General features: G+C 41.2%; 1 protein-coding gene across 2 annotated transcripts; it reads right to left on the bottom strand.

Annotated features, from left to right (window-relative positions):
- Positions 1-495: 495 nt before the first annotated feature.
- On the bottom strand, positions 496-9,052 carry LOC147886267 (AmmeMemoRadiSam system protein B). 2 transcript variants are annotated; one of them, XM_087395732.1, is made up of 9 exons: positions 8,501-9,052; positions 8,187-8,402; positions 7,950-8,034; positions 7,763-7,831; positions 7,476-7,588; positions 2,946-3,057; positions 2,693-2,836; positions 2,267-2,441; positions 496-1,771 (listed from the first exon to the last, which is right to left on the bottom strand). In XM_087395732.1, exons 2-9 carry the CDS (start codon positions 8,230-8,232, stop codon positions 1,646-1,648), a joined length of 870 nt encoding a protein of 289 aa, XP_087251858.1. In that variant the 5' UTR covers positions 8,233-8,402; positions 8,501-9,052; the 3' UTR covers positions 496-1,645. The 2 variants fall into 2 exon arrangements, with proteins under 2 accessions (XP_087251858.1, XP_087251859.1); XM_087395733.1 differs by having other exon boundaries at positions 8,187-9,052.
- Between the last annotated feature and the right edge of the window lie 8,285 nt (positions 9,053-17,337).

Below are 17,337 nucleotides of genomic sequence, written 5' to 3'. Positions count from 1 at the left end.
ACCACAATCAAGAAGGGATGAGCACTGAGCTTAATTTCAAACCCCTATCATGTGTATAACTATCCCCAGCAGAGCCTGCCATTGCCTCTCCCTCTCAAAATGTTCCAACCCAAGCACTGAACCACAAGCAAATTATCTGGTTTTCCTCCTGCCCTTCATAAATCCAGGCCAAATTTATTTCCATCAAGTGCCATAAATTTACTTTTTCTAGATGTGATCATGTGACCTTTCTAGGTAACATTAAAGACGTTTATCCCTGCTTCTTACCTCCTCACTGTTCACAGATTCAACACACAATATTGTGCTACAGCCTACGGCCTGTGCAAAAGAAATTTGTTAAAGCAACGATATGCTGCTTTTTTCCACTTACCCTTTAATCCCAAAGAATGTACTTACGCTGATGCAATAAAAGTAATGGGCACTGAAACCGCTAAGACCCTCTTAACACACAGCACAGTCAAAAATTCAACACTTGCAGATTATCAAAATTTCTAGGCAAAACTACAATTTGCTTCTATGATATTGTAGTTTTCATAGTTTACTTCTTTCCCTAATTGCCTGCATAAATAAAGTATAAGGCACTTTTGCAAATTCCACCAGCTTCCTTCAAGAAATTCGTCACAATGGTCAGATGCAAGAGGTTCTGTAAGAATCTCAATTCAATTTCACAATGCTGTGTCTAGGATTGCTAACGCTAGCAGTAGAAATCAGAGCTCACATAAGAAGTCATCAACACAGCTGTTGCAGAGATGGGCAATTTTATCACAGTTCTAGCAAGGCTCACCAAAAGAATAGACCCAATAAAAACTAAGCCACTTGGGCAAATGCCCCAAAAGCATGAAAAAAACAGGAAATCAAATGCTACTAGTGTCCCAAATTCAAAAGGGAATCTCTGCTGATGTGGCAGCAGACAATACCAACAAGCAGATCTACTTGCAAACTTGGAATGACAAAACACTTTATAAAAAACATGTCCAATTCACAACTAGTCCAAAATAATTGCCTTCTGCAGCACAACAACAACGCAAGAGAGAAACCATGCAACAGCTTTCAGGATATGCAGACATGCTGAACAAAGCTAAATGAAGCGAAGTAGTAAGCAAGGAAAAGGCCAGATGTTTCCTTGTGTCTCTCACAACAAGACCAGATACCACAGAAATTTAGCATTCCACAAGCGAAAAACGATATGCACCACTATCTTCCTGTGTTTAGCTAAGAAGGAAATATATATGCTCAGGTATATCATTTTGATAAGAGAATTGAAAATTGCACCTGAGAAAGAGGCCAACGAGATAGTTCTCAAACCTGGAGGGTAGATCGTGAACAGGTCAAATGGATTTTTAATTTAAATGGGAAGCACAAAACATAGATTTTCTTTCCTCCCAATGTGGTAGGTACCGGATCCATGTTCTTTCCTACTGTTTTCAGAAAGAAAGTTTCTTCCGTTGATGGCCAACTACCACCAAAAGACAATTGTTAAATTAACAATGTTAGCGCCATCCGCTGCAATTAATTAATCAAAGGCATACTGCCCTTTGCCTGTCCTAATGATTAATGCTATACACCCTCCCATTCCTGCTGATCCTTCTGAGTAGAGGTTTGACATCAAAAGTACAATGCTTAAATTGTAAATCACAAACCACTGTCAATCCTCCACAGTAGCCACTGCAGAGGCATAGCTGACACTGCTGTCTCGCATGCTCTTACAGTGACTAGATTGTTCATACTGCAGAAATTGTATTTTGATTTTTGACAGACAGTTTTTGGTCATCTGCAACAATCAAACCACAAGATTTCAATTCAGATTAAGAAATGATTTTCACTAAGAGACCAACAAGTGTACTCTTTTTACTGCAAACACACCTTCCCCCCCCCCAAAAAAAGCAAAAGCCTTCAGTTACACAAACAATGACTTGAGGTTTTCGTTTTTCCCCCCCAAGGAAACCACAGTGAGCGTAGCTGCAAATAGGATGTGGGGGGAGATAGAAATATGTTCAAAGCCCCTTAACCCCGTTCCTCCATTGATCTAAAGGAGAGTGGAGGGAGACAAAGAAAAAAGAGGAAAGCTACTGATGTGAATAAGAGAGAAAAAGAGAGAATGCAAGACAGCCACCTACCGAACAAGTAGTTTTTGAGTACTATAGAAGTATTGAGTCAGTTGCACTTCACATCAGAAATTGCTCCCATCATGTGTCTTATCCTTGGAAGGACAACTAAAGAAAGCACGGCTGAAACTTAAATCCATGCACAAGTAAAGGAAGCTTACATGCAGAAAGACAGCAATAGGGTGACGGCCGCATATTGTATTATCATACTCCAAGAGGTAATCTTTGAAGGCCTCTGGATTACCAGACTCAATGATACTCATACCACTCTGATCAAGAGCTTCAATAGATTTGTAAATTGGACCTCGTTTTTTATCATAATAGGTGTAATTGAATCTGCAAATGTTTGAACAAACTTCCATCAAATAAATAAATGCCTCATCCAGACTAATTGCCGTGATGATCTTCTTTCAGGAAAATATAATTTTAAACTAGCACAATGCTTATGGATATTTTGCCAACCATTCATCGTCCTGCTATCCAGACATTTTGATTTGGTATTGCATCCTTATTCTAAACATATTTTCAAGTCCACAAGCAACTATATAGCATAGGATGTACCGCAGTGAATAATCTAAATTACCTACCGAAGACCCCAGTGGCAGAAATCTGATGACACAGAGAAGAAGTTGTCTGGATTGTCCAGGTATTTGGCAAGCAACTTTCCATATGCTGCTTCACTTTCAGTTGAAAGGGCTCCAACAAGGATGGGGACAATCTTTACAGTCGACCTTTATCCAAGGGTAAGGCATAAGATCCTTTACTGCTGTGATAAAGACTGATCTTTTGCCGAAAGAATTGATTCAACAAAAGAAAAATAAAACTTGCAAATCCATATACCCCTGAAATATCTTTGCAAGGTATGGCAGATGCATCTCCATGCTGTGTTCTGCTTCATCTACATTAATATCCATATCTTCGAAATTCCCTGTCGCTTTGAGCTCTCCATAGACTACAACCACACAACAAAATCAACAACTTGTGGTGCTCTGCTTTGTCTCACTCATATCCAATTCAAAATTCGCAGCTACTTTCATCCCTACAGAGTAGAATTATTACGAGATCAACTTTGAATGAGAATTGCTTCTAGGCCGAGCCCAAAGCAATATGTACATTGGAAAATACATGGACCCACGATATCAAAAACTTGATCTGGATCCTAACTCAATGTATGCACACAAACATGTATAAAACACACACAGATCTGGAAATTGACAGTGAGGTACTGCAACCACAACAGGCATAGATATGTCCACAAAGAGGACCAAAGCTGACAACAAAAGTGAAACCTACCCCATATGAACAGCAGTATGCTGCTCTACTGGTGCTAGATCTGAGGCCAACGTGTTGCCAATACTCATGCTCTCTCGTCCTGCTGCATGCCTCTCAATGAGGTCTTCATTGGCTTAGCTGGGAACCCCAAAATGCCTATGGATACACCCTGCAATTGTCAACCTTCCTTCTGCAAGTACTTGGAATGCACCTCACAAAGGCTAAGCTGTGCCCCCCCAGAGGGCTATTTATATATCTCTCTTTCCTAGCCAACCAGGTCTTTTTGGCTGACCCGGTCTGTGGGTCAGCTGACCCTCACAGACCAGCAGACTGGCTGACCTGGTTTAGCGAACCAGACCTGGTATTGTAGGCCTAAAAACCACCCATTTACAGGGTGCTTGGAAATGGATTCCCCGTTTGTAGGCCCCCATATGAGGAGAGTATGGGGTGGGTGAACCTGGGTTCTGAGAGATGGCCACATGGGCAGAATATGGCTGCCATGAGGGCAGGGATCAGACAAAGAAGAGAGTCCACAAGGGGCTGCCACATGGACAGCAGTAAGGCTGTCATGTGGGCAGCACTTCTGGGAACATAACTGGAGTCAAGGTGGCTGCATCAAATGGAGCTGATGGACAGTGCATTTGGCGATGCACTTGTGGCATGGATCTGGCCTGGCAGAGGCAGATTTGGAGCAGCACAGCAAGGCGGAATATCCCGGGTGAAAGGCGCCGCCAAGGAGGGACTATGGGCAGGTGTACAGCCTGCAACATGGCCCTGACAGATAGCGCAATAATGGCGGGGGCTGTGGGCAGGCCGATGGCTTGCAAAAAGCCCTAGAAGATGGAGGGGGGCAGGTGTCACGAGGACGTGAAATTATGGGACTTTTGATTTGCGACTCCCGTAATTTGCGCGTGACTGCCTTGAGCCTCTGAGACGCAAGGGACCGACCATGGGGAGAGACTTGGGGAATTAAAATTCGTAGTGGGCCCTTGGAAATAGTGAATGTGCACCCAGTTACTAGGCAATTAATTCCTAGGCCAAAGTGTGCAACAGGGGGGCCAAAAGAGTGGTGCAATTAAAAAACTGCTTTTAGGGGCCAAAAGAGTCAACACTTATTTTTCCACACCACCCACAGAGTAAATCCTCCTGCCAGCGTAAAGGCTTTGCGCACATCCTTTTTTAAATTTCCTTGACAGATAGCTTTTTTATAAGTTATTTCGTAATCGAAGTCTTGGCTGAACAAACTCCAAATGCTGGTTGTCTTTCTACACTCTCATTAACAATGGTTGATGTCTTCAACAACATTGGGACACACAGGGCAGCGAGGTAGACAGTCGTTCGAAATTCCAGCCCTCCATTCATTTGTTTCTAGAAAGTCTCCATAGGAATGTGCTAATTTTGGGAGCCTCACTTTTGCTCCACATGACCTCCATTTTCAGATGTGTATCTGTGAAGAAGTTTCTACAACCATATCTCCTCCTTTCATCTAATAGGGGCTCGGATGAAGGATATGGATTGATTCTAGCAGTAGTGATCTCTAATAAGAAGTCTAGTCAATGGATTCATAGCAATTGACCTTCAGTGTCTCCCCACTCAGACTGTGAATCCACATTAAACCACTCGGGGGAGGAAATTCACTCATGTGCTGTTTTAATGAAGAAGGTCCACGTGTCCGAGGCCCCCCGTGCTAAGATCAATGCTTCCTATCCTCTTTATCTTGCATGGCTGTGATCACCAATGCTTAACCCAACCCATTCTAGATTGGAGACATGAGGTGCTCCAATGAGGAAGTCCCACTCAACTCTTTCATAGGCCTTTGTAAAGTCAAGTTTCTTTGCCCCTAGGCCATCCCACTGCCAGAAGAACATTTTCAAGGATGTATCTACCTTGTAGAAAAGCACTTGTGAGCTCCTAATGATTCTCTTGAGGCAAGTGCCAAGGGAGCAACGGTATCATCACTCAGGAGTCAGGTGTCGCTTAACGCAGTGAATGCTTGGGAGATTGCAGTAAACTGACAACTTTATGAGGACAAGACCATTGATTTTCAAGAGCACTGGAGACTGGGTTATGCCTAGAAAGGCAACTTTTACGCTCTAAGATGTGGCCTGTCTTATGAGACAGCTTCATGTTGCACTTTGGTGGGCTGCTGACCAGTGCCTGCCAGCATTGGTCTGTGGCTTTTGAAATGAGCCTGCTTATCCCCATGGAGCCTTTTGTTTTAGCCGGCTCTCACAAAATCAAGCATGGTTGTACAATGCATTTTCAACCTTCCAATGTGATGGGAGAATTCTGACTCCTCATATCACTCTTTCCATTGGTAGAGCAAAGGTTAAAATAACTTCCAGAATGGCTATTAATGGCAACAATTCTGACGAAAGACAATCTTCCCAAAGAATTTTCAGCAGCAAAATTATGTGCATTGCTTTAAAAGCCACCTAAAGAGAAAAGTTAAATAGATGAAGACCTCGCCTGTACCTAGATGTTCCAAAATGTGGTCAACCAAAGCTACATGCTGACTTTCTATTCTCTGAAAGGTCTCTAACAGAGTCAAGAATTATTGAAGGCCTTTTGTCCTGAAGTTTCCACATACTACCCATGGAAACGAAGCGATTGCAACAACTACACACAAAAAGAAGGCAGAAAGGTGACCAAGTCATCACAAAGCAAGATTTGACAAGAGGTAGCACTTTTACATCCAAACATACAAAGGGAAACAGTTCCAAAAACACATACAAGAACCCAATGATGACAGTAAGGCAAACTCCCAGAACTGCCACACGTTTTATCCTCAGAGAATCTTGCCATTCAGATTGCACCTGGATTCAACATATAATATGTACTACAATCACACTAACAATCCTTCCCAAACCATTACATAAGGACCCACAAAATGACAGAAGTAATCAAGTAGACCATGGCATGACAAAGATTTTCAGCAAATAGAGCTCACGAAGAGAAATGAAATACAAAAAGAAAAAGGAAAACGTCCAAAGATAATATCAAAGCTTTTCATAATCTGCCGTCAGCTAGCACCATGTTTTATCATTGAGCTTCTTGCTCTCTAAGCCACTGCACAACATTTCTATAAAAATCCTCATCCGGCAGACACAGATCAAAGCCCAGAAATTGACAAGACCCACGCACCCATTTTATGCAATGCCTAGCTCATTAAACATGGAACTCAATAACCTGGCAAGAAAAGTAATCAGCTAAATAGCCATATCATATCTATCGCCACTTGAGAGCTTGCAAAAGAAGCTACATTCTGAATTTGCTTATGCAACAAAGACACAAGTCCATTCAAGGATGTTTCTGGATCACCAGCCTCACTAATTAAAGCAGACCTTAGCAAGAAACTCATTTTTACCAAATAGAGGTTGAGGAAAGCAAGAAAAGATTCCAAAAAAGAGATTTAACAAATGTCTCCATTCTTAGTTGTTTCGGCATAAAGTCATACTAGTCAGGATGCAAATGCTTCCTTGCTCCAATCCTAGCCACATAGTACAACATGAACACAACAATCAGAGCAAAACTTGACATGCAAACACATTTTTCAACAGATAGAGGCAATAAAAGATTGAAAATCTGTGCAAGCTCGAGCATGCATGCGTGTGTTGAACGGTACAATTCTGTTGAACGGAACAATTCTGTCTACATTAGACTGACCACGTCTTAACACATCTGATTTGTGCCTCTACCAGCGTAAATGCAAGCATGCTTTACCTCCTGTCTGGGATTGTAGTTATGCAACTCTCTTTGGATTAGACTGATCAGGTATGTGGTTCTAAAACCCCAGAAGCGTTAGACTATATGTTCGAATGATGAGGCAAACAAACATCTTCTGTCAGATGTCTAAAATACATAGATCTAGGAACACGGAGCTCTTTGCTGACTGTACTCCGACGAAAGTAGCACAGCACAGCCGACATGAGGCATCTGCAAATTAATAAATGCTTTTGTCCAAAAAATGAAAATTTTAAAACAGCACCCATACAATCATCTAAAAATTAAAACCAAGGAGGATAAAGATGTCTTTATCAGAATAATCAACACATAAATCCACGATAGCATCAAAGATCATGTCATTCTTCAGCATACCTTCAAGGTCAATAGGCAAATCTCCCAAAGGAGTTTTATAAGTCGAAGCCCTTGAAAGTGCGCATTTGCACGTGTAATAATGATGCGATGGACCAAGAAGAAACACGCGCGATCTGTTCCCATCTTCAAATAACAATGTAAGTCAAGGTTTTCATCAGCCTCTACCTTGATAAGAAAAATGAGCTTCAGCTAGTCGTCAAAAATCATGAAGTCCACAAGAACACGGTCTGGAGTTCCTCCATTCATCTATATCATGCCATACGCAATTATATGTCTCAGGATCATACATGCGTTGCGGATCTATGTTCGCAAATGCAAATGATGCACAGCGCCCAGAATAGCGATACCCTGCATGTCTGCACGCAGCCGAAATATCGGCTCACAAATGAAAAATCAGTACGCATGTCGACTGCAAGCAAGAGTTTCCACATGATTCTGAGCTATGTGACATTCAGAAAGGTAGTGGTACCATACGGTGCAATTACCGCCCTGGAATTTGATAGGTTGGACACGCCGCATCCCTGCAACCATTTGTCGAGTTCTTTCCCGAGTTCGACGGCTAAATTCAAGCACGACAGAAAAAACTGTGCACGCTTAGCTCAACATTCCAATCTTCAGGGGGAAAGACAGCCTCAAAAGCGTTGAAGAGAGGGAAAACAGCTGTGATCATTCAGAAAATGCTGGAGAAGCGACTGCTGGAAGGAGAGATACCATCGCCGCTATACCACGAGCCAGCGTGAGATGCACGTCTATCCATCGCAAATTGTCGACTAAGCTATCTTGTCTGCTCTTCTAAATCTGGATTCTCGGCCTCTAACCCAGCCGTTAGGCAATCGTGGCTCGCATTCAACGAGGAGACCTTTCCTACGCCAGAAATCTTCACTCCCCCTGTCTATCTGTGGAATCCCGAAGCCGTTGATCTACCAGCTGCACTCACAGAGCTACGTCTGATGCTATGCACTGAGAAAACAGCAAAAGGCTTGCGATCGCTGGAGCGTCTGAAGAAGAAAGCTATTCGGAAGCACCTTCGGTTCTCCGTGTCTCCTCCAAGTCTCGGTATCGCGTACTTCAACCCCCGCTCCTTCTTCTTCTCTTTTCTTGAAGGAAAAACGCTCTCAAAGCACCTTCTGTGGTCTGTGTCTCCCTCTCTCAGTCTCGGTGTCGAGTCCTTCAACTTCTTCGTCCCCGGTTCTTCTCTTGTCTTCAAGGAAAAAACGCCGTAAACTGTCAAGGGCAACCGAAAGGAGTGCGATCGCGTGAGCTACTGAAGAAGAAATCTATTGGGAAGCAGACTGTGTTGCCTGTGTCTCCATCTCTGACTGTGTGTCTCGCGTCCTGCTTCTTCAAGGCACCAAGGCTATAGCAGTCCAGTAGCAGGGAAAAGGAATATTGGCCTAGAATTTGGAAAATCAAGGCACTCAAGCTAGCAGTCCAGTACCAGGAAAAAGGCAACCCTTAGCATATAACAATCATGGGACTACCTGCTACTCTTATTAACTGGATTGCCTACCTCCATTTAATGAGCTCTCTTCACTTACCTCTCTATTGGAGAGAGAACAATGAGAATAGGGCTCACTTTTGTGTGCACCACTTCATAGTTTCTTTAAAATAGCAATGTCCTACAAGGCGTTCATCCTTATGAGGGGGGAGATAACAAGCGTCTCATGCTTCCTTTTGGGAGGTATGCTTGGATGGTTACCCTTAAGAGTGTCATATGTGGGAGGAATTAGACCCCTCTCAGGTATGCTTAAATGTGCGGATGATGGCGTTTAAAAAATAAACTTACACTTTCACGTCAACAACCTCATTTACGCCACCATAGCATCTACAATTCAAGAAGACAATTCCACCTTGGTATTGTCCTCGCTTGTGGGCATGACAAGCTTTCATAAGGATTTGTGCTTGCATTATAAGAATGATAGGGTGGGCTTCCCTAAACCCAAGCACACCCTATTATAATTGTCTACCCTCTTTACTCACACAAGCCCCCATGGTTTGGGCCTAGTGCCATGGGCATAAGGGTTTGCCCAATCATGTCCATTTCTTTATAGCAAATGTGGTGGGCCTTCAACATCCCTTTCTTTCACACCGGTGTTCAAGTCTCCATGCAACGTGTGCATGTATGGGTTTGGTGAAAGGAGAATTCCACCTAGTGAACTTTTAATTATTATAGTTTCAAGGAGGCCTTTGGTTTCTAAAATTATCGTGGTAATTAAAGTGAACTGATTCACAACCCTCATGGAATTTATTGATCTTGATTTTTAATGGATGGCAATATGAAGTAGTAGTTACATTCACTTTGTGAAGGGCTTCTAAAGGCATATATAGAGGAGTGGGCATCTTGTGGAAGAAGTTCAAGGAGAAGAAATGTGTTTCCTTGAATAATAAGTTTTCCATCATTTTCACCTACCACCAAAAATTTTCAAAAAACGTCAATAGAAAGGCAAAAAAGCTCAAATCTCGGTTAACAAGAGCCTCTAGATACTCTTTGGACATGGGAGGGGGATAGCCTGATTTCTCCTGGGAGTCTGCATGCTTGGAAAACACTATGCACGTGCATGTGTGTGTGCACGTGTTCCCCTTCTTTTTTGCTAGTTTATTTTGCATTTAAACAGATTGCTTTTGCATTTTACAAACTAATGACGTGGATTATGACATGGAAACCTTCGTGCTTGCTCTAGATTTGGACAGCCAACTACCATGCCTTAGCAATGAAAATAATTGAATGGTAAAAACAAAATCAATTTTCTAAGAATAGAGATGCCTTTGCAATAGTATTAATTACCTATAGCTTGTGGCATGACACCTATAACCTAGGTCTGGGAGGGGGGGGTGCTGCTGTTAAAAGAAAGGAAGAAAGCATAAAGTAAGAAAGGAAAAGTTGGCAGTTAGGTGAGATGCATGGCTATCTAAAGCAAAAGCATCTTTCAATGATATCCATAGTTGATGGGCAAGCAATAATTTAAATCTTGAGCATACATCATGAATAAAAGAAGATGGTCAAAAAATGGAGAGAGAGAGAGAGGGGGGGAGGGGAGGGGGCCGTGGAAGGGGGGGGGGCAGGGCCGGGGTTGGGGGGGGGCAATATTAGCTAGGAATGGGCCAAGTGTATAAGTGGAGCTAGTGATGGGATATCAATGTTTATCTTTGTATAAAGCTATGTGGTGCAATGACAAAAGCTAAGTTAAGCAAATGAGAAAAGCTATAGTATGTCCCCATAACACTGATAAAGTTGAGCGAGTATGTCCCCATAACATAAAGTTCAGCAAGCACATTATCAAGCTTAGGTTGTATTATTATGTTTCCAATGCAATTAGATTACATCATTATCAAGCTTAGGTTGTATTATTATGTTTATAATGCCATTTTATTACATCATTATAATAGATGAGTCATAAGAGACACTACTTAAGCCCCAAAGATTGCTAGCTTTGCATTCTGAGGATTGAGCGGAGTAGAGTATAGGAGTGGAGAGTTGTGCATGCGTGATGAAGCTGATGAGGGTGCTTGCCCTATCCCCACTCCAATCTTCGGAGTGCAGGTTAAGAGGTTGTGAAGTAAGGAGTCGGGTGTTGCGAGGGTGTTGCATTCGAGGTGAGCACTATCAGAGGTTTAATGTTTATTAATGTGGAGAAGGTGGGTCGAGGTGAGGTGTCCACGGAGAGGTCATCATTGACATGAAGGAGATCGTTGGGGAGAGGACACCCTCATATGCAGATAAGGGTAGCGAGCTATTCAATAAGGGATTTTGGGGTTGTCTGATGAGGAGGCACATCATGTAGATATTGCTCCTAGAGTCCAAGAGGCATAGAGGAAGGATATCCAAGGAGGAGGGAGGGAGGCATAGAGTTTGTTATAAGGTTATGCTATAAAAAGTAAGCCTATGGGTGGGGCATAGCACATGGGTTGAAGGGTGTGACTAACTGGGAACTATGCGCTAGACGCTTGAGAGTGGCCCGTGGAGAGATGTCGTACCGTTTTTTTTTACTCCACATGCAAAAATATTGAAAGTTGATGCTGTTGATCACCTCCTGGCCACAGACAATGCTCTTTTGCTGATGGATATTTCTCATGTCCAAGACTCTTACACTGAGAAGGCCAAGCAAGGGTGTGGCAGTTTTGGTTAGGACGATGTAGTGCTTGCTTTGCTTAGCTTGAGATATTAGCGAGCTCAATGCCAAACAATGATAGTCGAATGTGGTTGATGGGGTGCCTAAAGTTTTCAAAGCTTCCTTTCAACATTGAGCACTTGTGCCAAGAATATGCGAGGTTGAATGCATGTGGCTTTTTTATGATGTTTATGGGTAGACTCCCTACGGTTTACAAATTCCCTCATTGGTTGGCGGATGTTTTCCAATATCAATGTACTTTGTAGGACTTTTGTTTTGTTGGTAAGGGCTTTTTCCAAGGAATTGTTTTGGCCAAAGTAGAAAGGGACTAGATGCTCTCCTATTTTGTTGGGTTCAAAGGTAATCTAATTCATTGAGATGTGTGTCGAATTTGTGGCCAACTAATTATGTGGTTAGTTCTAGTCAACGTATTTTCGATTAGTGGCTACTGAGTACAGGTTTCGTGTTGACGAAAAAACAGGCTAAGGTGGTTTGTAGGGACTTGATGATGGACAAGTCATTGGGTGCAAGGCCAATTGATAAGTGGAGTCTTTGACACGGTATTCACTGGTGGAGTAGTAGAATGGAGGAGATTTGGAAGCCAGTTGGCATTGGAAGGGTGAAACTTCTTTTAAAAGTGCTCTAGAAGTGGTTTCCTCTTCATAGCAGGTTGTTTAAATGGGTGAACAATAGCCATTGTACCCATGTGAGCCATGTAAATAGGAAATTTGTGGTTTTGAGTGGTCTGTGGAAGAGATTGGAGGAGTCACTTCAATAGGTGGGGTTGATGCTGAGATTTTGGTGTAAGTTCAATTGGAGGTCTATGCTTGTGGAAGTGCTAGTGGGAGATACCCAAGGGTGGGAGAGATTGGAGTTAATTGGGAGGTACCCAAGGGCAGAAAGATTGCAAGGCCAAATGATAAGTGGAGTCTTTGACAGGGTGTTAACTAGTGGAGGAGTAGAATGGAGAAGATTTGGAAGCTAGTCAGTGCTGGGAGGGTGAAACTTCTTTGGAAAGTGCTCTGGAAGTGGTTTCTTGTTCATAGTATGTTGTCTAAATGGGTGACTGAACAATAGCCATTGTGGTTTTGAGTGGTTTGTGGAAGAGATTGAAGGAGTCAATTCAATAGGTGGGGTTGATGCTGAGATGGTGGTGTAAGTTCAATTGGAGGTATGTGCTTGTGGGAGATACCCAAGGGTCACATCTAATATGTGTTTGTCGTATTTGAGGGGTGCAAGTTTGCTAGGTATTTGGAGTGTGTGGAACTAGCGGCCTTTGAGGAGGAGGCCCAATTGGAAGGCTATGGTGCAATAGTGGCTCCCTTGTTGGAAAGAAATTTGTTAGATTTTAGTGATTCTGAAGAGAGAAGATGGTTGAGACTAGGACTTTGCTTGACATTTGTCATGCACTGATAGTTTAGTTCTTGTGGGCTGCCTGGCATGGGTAATATGCATTTTGTTGCTTTGGTCATTGTTTTGTGTGCAAGTTTTGTATATCTAGTATCTTATTGGATTTGAACAACAGTTAATATAAGCCAGCTAGTACCACCCACCCCAACAAAGAGAGACACCTCCTTAAATGAACTAAGAGACTTAAATGCCATGATCACCACACATAACTCATCTAGGATCACTAGAAGAATTACTCATTTAAGGATATTTACTAAAACATTACCAATGATCATGATCTAATAGGTTGTTAAGAGGCCTATGCTTTGTGCTATTTCTAGATCTTCTCTCGGTGTCCCATCACACCACCTCCTACTACCAAATTTGGAATTCCTTCTTTTGACTTGTTCTCACATTCCCAACGATTCAATGTTGTAAATCTTCTCCATCTTGAATTTGAATTCAAGATGGAGACGATAATAATTTAATCTTCTTTAGGACTACAAACATGTTCTTTAATTTTCCTACTAGCCAAGACTGAGAATAAAAGATGGAGAAACTTTTAGAGTCAAAAAATGACCCAAGAATGACGTTAAATCAAAGTTCAATGGGTCCAATACTACATGTGAAACGATTATTACATAACCACTCATTCAAATGAAAGGAATAGCATTTTCACTCCACATGAAAAGAAATTATTTGTCTCTTGGAGAGAAGTCATGGTTACCATATCATCCTTGATTTGAAAACTCATTCCACATTCTCACATACACATTTGTGATTCAATGTCATAATATGTGACTCATCCCACATCCATACATGCACACACACATGCATGCGCATGTGCGCACGTACACATGTGCACGTGCATGCGCTTATGTGCATGCGTATGCACACATTCCCTTGGGGATCCTTGTAATCTTTAGGGTTTGTCAACACTTTGATGACCCTGACCAACATATTGACATTCCAGGATCTATATAGACCCTATTATCGAAGAGCCTTCACTTTGTAAAGTACTCTATCACTTTGGAATCAATGTTGGATTAATTTTATGATTTATGGACATTGATAGACTCTGGGTTTTGCCTTTTTAATTGATGTAGCCTCCCCTTTACATTTTACAATACGGGGATTGCTACTTTAGTTCTTATCCTCATAATGTGAGTTGAGCACATATTGTGCAGCGATAGTATTTGAGGACCTTGATAATAATGTGAACTAAGCGCATATTTAGTAGCAATATATTCTCTTATTGGAAGAGTATACAGAAATTGTCAATTGGATCCCTTCAACCCTTGAGACATAAGGACGAGGAGAAGGGTAGATTTATGATTATAAGCATCCCTTTGATCCTGGATAAATATAGTCCATGAGAAGTTTCTACCACCATGAGATGTTTCGATTGAGGAAACATGCCAAGAAGGATATACGTAAGGTTCCATGGAAAGCCTTACTCCTCTTGACCACATAATTATTTTAAAGGTTTATAATTATGTAACTTTTTCTTTGGATGATATAATTCCTAAATGATGACCTTAGGAAATAACGCATGTGATTGAATTGGGTGCTTTTGATCCACCTACCTTTGAATATCCCTAAAACCATATAAGAAGACTTTTGAGTTGGGCCACATAGATCCATTATACCATGCATGGGACAATTTATGAGGAGAAATGGAATGGGTAATGGTGGAGATTGTGGTGTATTTCTTGTCTAAAAGTGTAGGATTTTTGAAAATGGATGAAGGAATTCCCACTTACATCCAATAACAACATTGGGAGATAAAAGAAAGAGTAAAGGCCCCTTTAGTCTTTATTGATCATGGGAGCAAAGGAGGAGAAGAACTGGCATTATACAGCCGGAGATGGATAGGGGCCCTTATGAATTCAAGGGAGCTCAACTTGAGGGAATTGAACACAAGGCTTGCCATTCATTTACTTAATAGCAACTTCTCAGGAGTCCAAGGAACATTCATGTTGTAGCCTAGCCCTTTGCTTTGAGGCTGACGGTTGATGGAGAACAATTGGAGACTAACCAGATCTTGCCCCTCTTTGCTCATCCTCCCTCTCGAAGCAACATTTCTTCCCAAATTGTTTTCTTTTTATAAGCGGATATACACTTACTCTCATTAGGAGGGAGTCAACATTTTGCTTATTTGGAAACACGTTTAACAATCACTTTCACTCCTACAATCTATGTTGCCTTCATACTTTTCTACTTTTGGAGGGAATGCAGTCATTCCTTCATTGAAATGCCTTCATTTCTCTAATTTGAGACTATAAGTTTAAATATTGAAACGTTGCAAATGCCAACCTTTGATTACTCTTGGACAATAAGGATGCCAGAATTCATTTATTCCTATTCTAGATTGAGTGACAAGGATAACAACCGTGTGCTAGCGATGAAGCGTGGCTTCCACAACATAAATGGATTTTTCTAACCAGTGAGTTTGGACACTTCTCCACCATTAGATTTGCAAATCAGAATCTTTGGCATGGCATATGGATCAAACAAATTTACATAAATGTATTGGATTGCAGTGAAAACTATAGTAGACTACATGAAATTCCTCTACCATTGTTGAAACATATTGAATGAAAAGGGATACCATTTTCCTTGATCTAGAAATACAAATAAATATTATGTATACTTGTATTATTTGCTTCATGCCTCCCTAATTATATGAATATGGATATGCTATACAATTGAATCGTTATGTTTTTTAGAAGCCATAGGCAAAACACACCCTTGTATCACCATCATAAAAGGTAACAAATACCCTATTATTGATGATTGTACATGTTAATCTAGGTTTCAACAAGGCAAAATGACCTCACAAGGTTTGGATATGGAAACCCAACACTAGCTCCATCCATGGTGTACCAGGCCATAATGATGGTTGGGAGAGACATCCAAGGCAATGAAGGGATACTCTTAGACTTCTTTCTAAATTTACTTTGCTTTTGGTATAGGTCAGGCCTACCATTATAGGATTGGTTCACTATTTACCAACTCTCCTCATGGGAAATTGACGAGGAATTACCTTTTTGGGGGATTTTTGGTCACTATTCATTGGGAAAAAGGTCCATCCCCACTTCTTTTGATATTAGGTGTTTGAAACAATTTATATTCAAAATATGGTATGCTTGGATGTCTTTGCATCCACATAGCAAAGCAAGAGGAATTATAACAGTCTTCATGCATCCATTTATAGAAAATGTGAAGCCAACTAGCTTGGGCTGAAATATGGACCTGTAACACTCTTACATTGGCCTATAGCTAGGGCTCAAAATTAAGGAAATTATAATATATGTTCCATGAACATGACATGAGCAAGCCAACTAACTTGGATGGGTATTTGGGACCCATTACATCTTTACACTCTTACACTTATTTTATTGAATGGGTTTGTTGACCCATTATACTTTATAGTTCTTTCACTAGGACCTCAATGGCCAATAATCGTGGCTCAACTTTAATGAGGATCCATTTTATACTTTATTACTGTAGGGCAGTAGTCCCCACACACACACATGGGGGGATTACTACCCTCCTTGTGTGTTGGTGTGGAGAGGCCTATAGCAAGTTGTAGTTTGGTGGGCTACACATGCATGCGCGCACGCATGCACTTTGATGACCCTGACAAGCATTAGTGAGATTCCAAGATTTGTATAGAGCCTTGATATTATGGCAATTCAATTGGAAAGATCCTTCACTTTGTAAAGTACTCTGCCACTTTGAAATTAATGTTGGGATTTATTTTGTGATTTATGGACATTGATTGACTTTGGGTTTTGCCTTTTTAATTGATGTAGTCTCCCCTTAACATTTTATAATAGGGGGATAGCTACTTTAGTTCTTATCCTCATAATGTGAACTGATCACATATTGTGTATAGCAATAGTATTCGAGGCCCTTGATACATGATGTAAATTGAGTGCATATTGTGTAGCAATAGTATTGTCTTATTGGAAGAGTATACAGAGATGTCAATTAGATCCCTTCGATCCTTGATACATAAGAGCAAGGAGAAGGGTAGATTTATGATTATATGCATCCCTTTCAAAAAGTATATATGTAAGGTTCCCATGAAAGGCCTTACTCCTCTTGACCACATAATTATTTTCAGGGTTTAGGATTATGTAACTTTATCTTTAGATGATTTAAATCCTAAGTAATGACCTTAGGAAATGACAAATATGATTGAATTGGGTACTTTCAGTCCCCCTAGCTTTGCATAACCCTAAAACCACATCACAAGAGTTTTGAGTTGGGCCACATAGAGCCATTATATTATATGTGGGACAATTTATGAGGAGCAATGGAGCAAGTATGGTGGAGATTGTGGTGTATTTATTGAT

The sequence above is a fragment of the Dipteris shenzhenensis genome, chromosome 24 (genome assembly GCF_047967505.1).
Source record: "Dipteris shenzhenensis isolate YYH24624 ecotype China chromosome 24, Dip_SZ_1.0, whole genome shotgun sequence".
NCBI classification, from domain to species: Eukaryota; Viridiplantae; Streptophyta; class Polypodiopsida; order Gleicheniales; family Dipteridaceae; genus Dipteris; species Dipteris shenzhenensis.
This window is presented reverse-complemented; position numbering and strand designations above follow the sequence as displayed.